General features: G+C 54.5%; 1 protein-coding gene across 1 annotated transcript; it reads left to right on the forward strand.

The window, feature by feature from the left end:
• The first annotated feature begins 1,774 nt into the window (after positions 1-1,774).
• On the forward strand, positions 1,775-10,548 carry CSUI_000730 (uncharacterized protein). Its single transcript, XM_068060961.1, has one exon. It carries the CDS (start codon positions 3,840-3,842, stop codon positions 9,348-9,350), a length of 5,511 nt encoding a protein of 1,836 aa, XP_067927065.1. The 5' UTR covers positions 1,775-3,839; the 3' UTR covers positions 9,351-10,548.

Consider the following 10,548-nt stretch of genomic DNA (forward strand, 5'->3'; position numbering starts at 1 on the left):
AGCCAGCTGCCTCCCTGGTGAGGACGGGAAGCGCTTCCCGAGCCCCGGCACTGGGGCGGATGTACGGGGCACAAATCTGACGGACGCCGCTGCTGAAATGTGGGTTTTGGCGCTCTTCTGAATGAAGGACAACCGGGGTGTGTTGCTTCATCACAGCCGGGGTGACACGGACTAGCCGAAAGAGTTTCTTTTAGAGGAAGAGACCGGGTGTGGGCAGGTTTTGTGCCAGTGGGTGTGCCAGGTGTAGGCACCAGCTGACCACGTTTTGTCGACCAGGTCCTCAGAAAAGCAAGCGTTGTTGCAGAACCCCATCGTAAGGGTCTGCCGTGTGTGAAGGGGGTACGACCCGAAAGGGAACTGTCCGTCTCGTGAGTTGACACATTGCTCCCGTGTACACGGCTCGCCAGTTAGTTCGGGAGCTGTCTTGCATCTAGCTAGACAAGCGTTCAGCCGGAGCTGGAGTGGAGTGTCCTGGGTGCACGCCTGTTGTCGGGCTGGTTAACATGTTGAGTAGGAGCTCCATCCACGTCGACTGACGGATCTCCCAGAGCAGGGGGGAGAACAAAGTGGGCGACAATGTCAAAACTCTTCAAAGAAAACAAGCCGGAGTAGACAGCTCTGACTTAAGGGCAGCGACCGCAGTTATCTTCCCCGACAGCCGTAACAGAAGGCCCTCCTTACACTGGTTGTCATCCGCAACACGGGAGCGCATGCTTGGAAGTTGGAGGATTGACGGGTGAGGTCTGTTTCATGGCTACAGAATACATAAGACCGTCATGCTTTTATTCCAGGGACGGACGCGGCTAATGTGCAGGCATGGAGACCCGAGAGAGGAGGGCGGCTTCCCGGTAATAGTAATATGGAGCGATAGTAACGTGACTTCATCTAGAACCGCGGAGTCGCCCCGCAGTAGCCGCACTCCGCTTAAGGTAACAGCACAGGATATAGCTCCAGTCGAGAGAAGGGACCCCGTAGAATCCGGAGCAAAAAACACGTGCGCAACTCCTGCGGAGAAAAGAAAATTGTAGACTGGGGAAGGCGCACGTGCTTTTCGAATTTCTAACAGAGAGGCAATAACGGTTTTCACACGGAGCACTGCTCTTCACACAAATATAGTCGGTGTTGTGATTCAGACACTGCAAGCGGAAGCGCCCGCAGGACATATCGGACGGTGTTCATCCCTTCAACAGAGACGCGTGCACATTCAATGCTTTTGAGGGAGTTCATTTCAACCATAGGTCATACTGTCTGAGTAGAGCGTCCAGTGAAGATAAAAATGCCTGTTTCGCGTAAGTCGTAAACTCGGAGCTGACTGCCCACTCCCCGACCATTGTCCCAGGTCTTTCCCGGCCGATCCCGATCCTAAGCTCTGTCTGGACTTCTATTACTGCTGGAGGTCCGTGACAGGTGATGCGCCTTAATCCCTAAGAGGTTGTCTGGGGCAACACCTGCATTACTATGTCGCAGAGTTCGTTCGGCACTAGGCTCTCCGAGTATGCCGCACTCAAAGCTCTGAGGCCAAAACGTTCGAAGGTCGTCACACTTCCGATGGATCGCAGCTCCGGGTATATACGCGACGTAAGCTGTGTAGGGGATACGAGCATGGCACTTCAGGCTTTCGACGCTCTCCTGATTCGACCGCCGTGCCCTCCCGGGTACGTCTGATGCCGAAGAGTAAACCGAACTGCAGGGGTTTCAGCCTGACCGTAGTGGTCGATGTTGGACGGTGGAACGGTCGGTCGCATGTGTTGGGCACGCAGTCGAATGTCTTGTGAAGAGATTCAGGCAGTCGGCATGTCTGGGCACAGGGAGGTTGTCTTCCGTCGGCGTGTTTTTGAGTGCTGTGGACACGCCTAGTTTTATATCCGTAATGCGGCGAGTGGACCGCAGCTGGATTTTTTTTTTCTCTGCTGGGGGTTGCGGCCTGTTTGCTTCCGGCTCCGGCGCATTTGAAATTGTCTTGTGCACGAAGGATTCTTCGCTTGTCACGGCAAGAGTCTCTTCGCCCATCGCACCCGCATCTCAGCAAGGGCCCCTGCGTCACTTCTGTCGGGTTGCGTCTTAAGGATCGGAACTTCTTATTTGTCTCCTGTTTGCGAGGGATGTGGCTTCGACAGCTCAGGGTCATTATCGGCGAAGTCCGCGTTGACACCCGGCTGCTGCCGTTTCCCGGCTGAATCAATTCCGACGTATTCCTCGTACTACCGGATCTATAAGCAAGGGGTACGCGGGGATCCATAGTGGCTAACCTGAAACAGGCGGTCTGGATTGCCCACTCGGGGTCTCCGGAACTTGCCTTCCTTCCTTGGTTTTCCGTTTGCCCTTCGTCACTCCTTGTTTTGTGGTCCATGAGGCCATTGTCTCTTCGTTTGTCAATTCCAGTTCTTGTACTCTTCGCCTCCGAGTCAAGAATCGCCGAACGATGACGCAGGAGCAGAAGCACACTTCAGGCGGCGCTGCTTTGTAGAGCGAGAACGCAGCCACCGCTAGAGTTTGACTTTTTCTTGTCATGTTGGGGCAGTCTCCGACTCGTTCTGGACATTCTGGTATTGTAATCCAGTAGTGCGGACCAGTCGATGGTGCAAACTTGAATCAGGCCTCACTCTGAAGGTTTTTAATGCGAAGGCGGATAAGAAAGCGCGAAGCTGGGTGGTCCGGAGGCTTTATCCAGCCTCCTCTAGCGTCAAGTGAGTCTCAGTCATAGCCTTCCTGACGTATGCGCTATACGACACAAAGCACCAAGCGCCGGTTGCCGGCTCCGGTTGAAGCCCCTTGCCGTCCTGTGACCGACGTTGTGACACAGTGCACGCCAGAGAAGAAGAAAGGAAGTCGAAGTAACGAAGAAGGAAGCATGTGGATTTCCCATCAGGTGGCCCGATTGCTTCACAAAGGTGGCTTCCGAAGGCGTCTGTCTTGAAATCCCCGTACAAAACTGAGTTTAGCGTCAAGGCTCTTCGAAGTTTTTTTAGATGCTGATCTGCTCGAAGTGGCCAACCGACGATGAAACAGCCCAGCAATGGGGGGAAGCAAAATAGCTTGAAGACAACGTGTCCGCTGCTGGCAGTACAGTTAGAGCAAGGACAGGATTCGTGCCACGGAAAGCAAACACAGAGCCGGTACGTGAATCACAACATCGCAGCCGTCGTGTGTACAAAGAGAAGCGCCTTTTGTCAACTGCACATGGGAGCAAAGCCCGGGGCCAAGCACCTCCACATTCCTTTCTTGTAGCAACACACGGACAGACAGTCCACCGAAGGTCATCAAATGCTTGAGGCTCTTCCCCCGACTTCGATGAATAACTGGCAAAAACCGAGCGTCAGCGAGCTAAAGGGTGTATAGAGGTTTCTCAAGACGAGTGCAACATCCAGCTTCCGTCTTTCTCTTTTCCGTGTTTTGCTCGCTTCCTGTTGGCTCTTTCTATTTTCTTCTGCAGCTCTTTTTCCTTTTGTATGTGACCTGACTGCACCATCTGAAAATCGGGTAGGCGCGTCGCCGCCGCAGCCATTCCCGTGAGTAATGTTGTTCGCAGTGTGCGCCACTCGGTAGTATGTATATCACACATTTTGTCTCGGTTCCGTTCCGACATTTCCCCTGTCTCTTCCTCGTCTCCATCTCGTGAAAAAGTCCTCGCCCCCTGTGTATTACTAGGTTTTTTCACGCTTTTCCTTTCTGGTCATCCTGCGAGACTGTCTATCCTGGTCTCCATTCTTTCCCATCCAAAATTTCCACTCCCCCAGGAGGCATGAGGTCCAGAGTGGACATCAGCGAAAGCGCGCTGAGCACAGACAACGGAGGTGGTAGGCGAAAGGAGCTCGCGAATCCGTTAGTAGCAGGTGCATATGTCTCATCGGTCCTTCGAAGCTATGGCACAACTGGAAGGACAGCGGAAACTACTTCTGTCAGAACACTGCGGATTTTCTCTTCTCGCTTTGTCCGGATGGGTTCACCAGCCCTCTCCGTGTTGCGCAGCGGCAGCAGTAGCAGGTGTATGGAATGCTTTACATAACTTTCCGGCTCGCAGGTCCGCCCCTGATTCGCAAGGCGAAGGCATCCTTTCGTCTTTCGTTAGCAATGCAGCTGAAGGTGCAGTTCTTAAACCGTTCTGTCCTGTGCCACACTGTCAGAATCACTTCAGCGAGGCTAGCGACGCGGGGCATTTTTGTCGCCGCCCGCGGTCCGGCTCGGGCGTACCTGAAACCCAGGAACCTCCGCTCGAAACTCGACGATCTGATTCCACTTATGACGGGGCACCGGGATATCAAACTACCCGAGACGGCTGCGGGGCAGTTTCCGGCTGGCCGGCATCGTTTGCCCACGTCGATGACGGAGAGTCCAGTCTCTCCCAGAGATCTAGTTGTCAAATGCATCTTCGAGCTGTGAGCACACACCAGGCTTCACATGACAGACGCCAGGTTCACACATACAGTCTGCCCTCTGGCGCCAGCATGGTCCATGAATCGTCGCTCCTTTGCCAGCAGGCCACTCTTCCTTGTGAGTCCCGGGCGCCTGGAGGTCTGCGTCCAGTCGGTGTCCCTCCGGAAGTCCGCGATGTTGGATATCTTTGTCGTGGAGGGCTGGGACCTACGGCGGTTGACTCGCCCGGCCCGAATTCACTTGTTTTCGATCCCTGTGCTTTTCCTCACGCAGTGTCACCTGAGGAAGCTTGCGACGTTGAAGATGGCCTCTTTCATCTGTACGTCAACGCAGTCTCTATGCGGGATGCATCCAGAGAAGCTTTGCTTTTTCTGCTTCTCAGCCCAACAGAGGCTGCGGAGGAGAGTACGAGGACCTCGGCAGCTGAAGAGCTCCTGAGCGTGGAAGAGGAAATAGTGGACAGTTTACTGGAAGCGGAGGGGCAGCTGAAGAGTGATGAAGCGCGAAAACTCCGGGACCCAAGACCCCACGAATGTCAAGGGGAGGCAGGAAGTGAAGGGGCGGTGTTAAAGAAGGAAGGGGCGCAAAGGAGTCGAGAGAGCAGAGAAAGATGCGGCAACCGGAGGAAACGGACGGACGATGGGCTAAGTGGTCTCAAACAGGAGCAGGATTCCGCGGGACAGAAGGGACAGCATAAGAACAAAAGTGAAGAGGACAGGAGGCAACAGTCAAGAGAGGAACCAAGAAACGGCACTGGGAGAACAAAGCACCTTGCAGATGAGACAGCCAGAAAGCAAGACGAATGCGGGGTCCACAAAAAGCGAATAGAGGGCGATGAAAAAGGGCAAGACAAGGGAGAAGGGCTAGACGACGTGAAGACCGGAAGACAGGGAGAGAAGGAAGGGAGGGACTGCGACAGGAATCCAGTTGGGATCTTCGGAAGACTGGCAGAATCAGAACCACGGGGCTGGGCGACCCCGCGAGGAGTTTTTCAGGGCCTCTTGGCCGCAGATGGAGAACGGGGGGGAAGAGACAGAAACGGAGACACGGGAGTTGCGGAGGATGTAGAGACACAAGTTTCTGACCGGGAAGCAAAGGCTAGAGTCCAGTTGTCGGCAGGCGATGCTTGCCCCGACAGCCAAGCATCAGAAGACCTTGTTGCACAACTCACTTGCATTCACTCCTTGGACGCCAAACCAGATTCAGAAACCAGAGGCACTCCCGCGAACGAGGTCTTGGACCAGAAATCGCTCGCAGTGCCACCGCCGCAAAGGATCAACCGAAAACAACAATCCAGTCTTTCACTGCTGAGAGAGATTATTGTGCGGACTCTCGCCCCTTATAAAGCATCACCCGAAGCGGTCTGCTTTCTGCGCTCTCGCGGCATCGGCAGCGGTTGCAGGGACGAGACAGTTGACTTGAAATCAAGAGAGGATCTACCTGCGGCAGCTGGGGTGGCGTCCCCGAACTCTTCTCCGACACACGAAAATCTTCCTTCTAATACAGGGACAGGACCGACTGCGAAAAAGCGAGGACGACTCCTGGCAAACCTTGTGCCTGAGGACGACTACGGGACAAGGGAGGATGGAGACTGTACCATCCGCAGTGATCAGAGCTATCTGGAGGGAACGACTAAAGATATCTATGCACCGAACGGCGGTGCTGAATGTGTCGGCTTAACCTCTGTTCAGAAAGAAAAGACAGCAACTGGAGAAAAGGCAAAATGTGAGTGCGGCAAGTTCACAGGTGGTGTCCTGATAAAAATGACGAACCAAGGTAATGCCGTCTGCATCCGAGCGCGACTAGCATCTCTGATAAAGGTGAAGGGGGAATCTCTGGTAAAGCACACCCCATCGGAATCGCAGCGGGATCACAATGAGGTCATAGACGGTCTACAAAAGTTCAACATTGATGGAGGGTTTGTCGAAAGTCTACACTGCCACGATGGGAGTGACAAGGAAGCCGATTCACTTGGTACCTCACAATATCAAAGTCGAAGAAAGCTGTCCTTTGATGAAGCTGAGAAGGGCGAAGAGGATGGGGGACTCCCACGGGAAAGCGCGCCGCATACCAAGGAGTATATTCCAGCCTGCGCTAGCGTTGTACACCCGTTGTATCTCAAGAGCCAGTCCCCCGCGGAAGCGCCAAACGTGAACGGAGGGGGACAAAAAGCGTCCAGCAACCATCTCCTTGAAAGTGAAGGGGACCCCCCACGAGAGCCAAAGAGCATATCTATCGGGGAGAGCCACTTGAGAACATATAAACGTCTGGAGAAGCACGCAGAATGTCTCGAGGCGCTGCTCCAAAGACGGACGAGAGGGGGGCGCCAAGAGAAGGGTCTTGAGCAGAGACACGAGGAGAGAAGTACGACTGCACCGGAAGGAGAAGCTTCGAACAAGAGTGTGGAAAGACAGTATCACGGCCGTTCGATGAGTCGCCCTGTCTGCCCTTATAGCCGCTACGCGACTGGTGCCAGCGGGGTAGAGACCAATGTCTGTGGTGAAGAAAAAAGCTCTGGTCGAAAAAAGCCTTTGGAAAATAGCGCGAAGAGCAGAAAAAGCCACTGCAAATGGGCATCCGGTAGGTCAGGCGAGAGGAGAAGTTATCTAGAAGGTGCGAGGGAAGAAACTGGAAAGAGGGCACACATTGGTCAAAGATGCGACGCAGGACTGACGAAGGCCTTGGCAATTGAGCAAAGGGGCCCAGATGTACGGCGCGCACGGAGGTCGGCCAAGTCTGTTAGGACACAGGCAAAGACAGGGAGGGAGAAGCATGAAAGCCGGGTGCCCTCTGAACTCCGTTCCGCGCCGTCTCCGGTTTTGTTCTCCATCTCGCCTTCTTTCCTCTTTCCCTTACTGCCTCACTCCTCCACACTCTGTTCCGCCTTTTCGTACTCTTTTCCTCTTCTCCCGACATTCTCTCCTGACAATCGTGCTGCCTCGTGCAGAGCTGGCCGCGTTGCAGTGTCGTTTCAGGGCAACAGTGGTGGCGACTTTATTCCTGGAGAAGCTACATGTCGCTTGGGGGTTTGCAGGCATGGCTTTGCGCAGACCTTCTCGTCTCCAAATTCAGAGACGGAGGCAAGAGAGACAGCGGTCGGACCCGAAGAGCAGCAGGAGGGTGACGCAGCTCAGAGTTCGAAAACGTGTAGCTTTTTTGTTCCGCTGGGGGGGCCGAAGAAGAAGAACAAGAGGATAAAGAAAAGCACCGAGGGAAACGAATCAGTGAGAAGGAGACGACCGAAGGCGGCACGCGAAGCGGAAGAAGAGGCAGGAGGAGCGGATCCACTGTGGTGTTTTGAAGAGCAAGAGGAGACTCCCGGAGGCGAGAAGCAGCTGCGCGACAAACGCATTTCGCTGCGAGTTCACCCGCTGTTCGCTGATGGGAAAGTGGGAAGAGCGCTGGATTCTCTCATGCAGAGAACCCAAGCAGTTCGGCGGCTGGCCTTAGCCAGACCAAGCACGCGACACGTCGGGAACAGGCAACTGATTGAGGCTGTCATAGACCTAGAACGGAGAAGACATCGGTGCTTCTCGAACGGGCCGGTAGGAGGGGCTAAATTGGGAGACGGCACTAGAGAGGCGCAGGGCGATGAAGTGCAGCACGCAGGCGAACATGTCGACAAGAGTGGGACACGGGGGAAGGCAGAAGAGGGCAAGAGCCGACAGGCCACGAGCTCACCAGATGCACATAGAGAAAAAGACCGAGCGGGTGAACACACAGAGACTAGAGAAGGAGCAGGACAACACGAGAAAGACGGAGAAAAAGACAAAAGGAACCGGGGGTTCACGGAAATCCAGTCTTCCAGTTCTGTCAAGTCTGCTGAACCGTGGTCCGTGGAGGCTGCGCTTGAGAGGAATTCGGGAGGATCTTGCGTGGGACAGGAGCGGCACGGGAGAGGAGAGCGGCGTAGGAAAGTGGACAAAGGCGCGGACGGGACAGTGGCACCGGAAGACAAAACAGAGGGGGAATCTTCCGGAGTGGCCAAGTCGCCAGGTCAGCTGGTGCTGCCCAGCAGCCGCCTTAGAGCTTCCTGGGTTTGCAGCGCATGCGGAGGCGGAGTGCAGGGAATCTCTCTGATGGGCGGAAAAGGAACGCGGAGCAGGTGGATCGTGAGAGTGGGAAAGCAAATGAGAAAGGGAGAAACGGCCAGGCAGTGGCTAGCCCTGACCTCGGCTATTGAAGAGGAGCGGAGTGTGCTCGTACTGCATCTTCAAAACCACTACGCCCTCATCTTTGGGTGGAGGGAGCGACCCCTACGACCATGGAGAGGCGAAAAAGATAACACCATGGAGAACCAGGCTGTCGAAGGAGAGCGACAAGGCGTGGACACAGAGACTGACTACAGCAAGAGCAAAGCAGAGGAGGGAAGAGACAAACAGGAAGGGCAAGAAATAAAAGGACCTGAGAGTAACCAAGGCGATACAGTCTCAAGCAAAGAGTGCTCGCACGACCAAAGCAACACCAAGAGCACATGCCTCCAGTATATGGTTCCCTGGACGACGGAGGCTGGCGACTGCAGAAGCCAAGGGAGGGCTGTTGCTGACACTGTAAAGAGGATCAGTCGTGAGCCTTCAACCAGTCTGGCTGGGGAGATGCTGCTTATCCAGGGGAGAAGTGAGCATGAAAGAAAGAATGAGCGAGACGAGAGCACGGCACGGTGCAAAAAGGCCGGGGACCAGTCCAAGGAAAAAACGGAAGAGCGGGAGTTCGGAAACGTAGACTGGAGTAAGGAAAGCATCGCAGACAACATCTGCCCGAGTGATGTGAAACCCACCGGCAGCATGCCTCTGGAATGCGATGTGAGGGAAAACCAATCGAGCAATGAGGGATGCGCACGGGAAGTGTTAACCGCAAGGAAAGGCCAGGCCCCATCTGACTGGATCTCGTTTGAGGAGATAAGACAGCTTCTTGCTAGGTGGAGTGGCTATCGCGTGATACAGTTCAAATCAGTTAGTCAAAGGTTTGAGGGCTAGATACCTGAGTGACTGCAGTCCCAGAAGTCTATGCATCCTGAAGTGGTAGTCCTGTTCCGATTCCGCTTGGCGGCTCCGGTAGATTGGGCGGAAGGCTACGCCTCCGCGCAGTTGCTACAAGAAGTAACTTCTCGGTACAAACTGAGTAGGCGAGGAAGGACGAGTCTGACTTAATCTCCGTATGCGGCTGGGCTGCTTAGGACACACCCGGAGTGTCTTGAAGAAGCAGGCCGTTGCTGTTACCTCCGGAGTGGCAGGGCCGGCCCCGCCGCGTGGGCTTGGTCTCCGAGTACAGGCCAAGCAAGTTTACTAGGGAAGAAATTGGGAGTGCCCAGTGGACTGGAGGAGCAGTGTTTAAACCACTGCGTCTACAGCCCAAGCAAGGCGCTTGCTGAGTGACTACTGAGGCCCTGTTTACTGATGCACAGACGGTTCGGAGCAACGCAATCTTCTACATGTATATGTCAGGGAAACGGGGCGTTGCCCACGTGTCCCATGCCGGTGTTGACGCGGTGGCAACAGGCGCAGTACGTCGCGCGTCAGAAGCAGAGGTGGCCGGCGTTAGAAATGTTGGTTCCTGCAAGTTGAAGGGCAGGAGCTGGCAGATGGGACAGATTACGTGACGTTCACTACCCCACGCACTGCTGTGTGCGTGGGATTTGGGCTGCTGGAGGACATGGGTTCTTCTCGATCATCGAATGCTTTTTCAGCCACACCCCCGAGGAAAGACAGCAAATCTTGAACCTGCGAGCGTACGCAAGCATCCTTACGTATCCGCGTGTCCGCCCCCTTGTTTGTGATCTCACAAGTAGGGACAATATTTTTTTTGCCCGACAATATAAATCTGGTGTACAGTATTAAATCGGGTTGGTATCATACTCACGCATGTCGTACATATCTGCGATGGTTCACTTTCCGACGCTGGTGCTCTACAGTTGTCCCAAGACCACAGAATTTTCTGACTAGCTGAGGATCACGAAGTCGTTGTGCCATCGGGCAAGTGAGCCACAGGGGAGCCCCGCGCTCTTTCTTTAGGTGACAGGCGTGACGCAAACTTCTCCAGTAACCCCCTAGGTTACTGGAGAAAACAGTACGGGACATAGGACGTGTGGTAGTCTTTGTTACAGACTTTTCGGTGTGTGTATGGAAGTTACTCTCATTTCCAGCCCTCCAGGTGCAGTTCCTAACAAAATTGGAC

Source organism: Cystoisospora suis, assembly GCF_002600585.1.
Source record: "Cystoisospora suis strain Wien I chromosome Unknown contig_284, whole genome shotgun sequence".
Classification (NCBI taxonomy): Eukaryota; Apicomplexa; class Conoidasida; order Eucoccidiorida; family Sarcocystidae; genus Cystoisospora; species Cystoisospora suis.

Bases quoted from the DNA above. Each gene is read 5' to 3' on its own strand.
- CSUI_000730 (XM_068060961.1), top strand. From the start codon at position 3,840: ATGTCTCATCGGTCCTTCGAAGCTATGGCACAACTGGAAGGACAGCGG.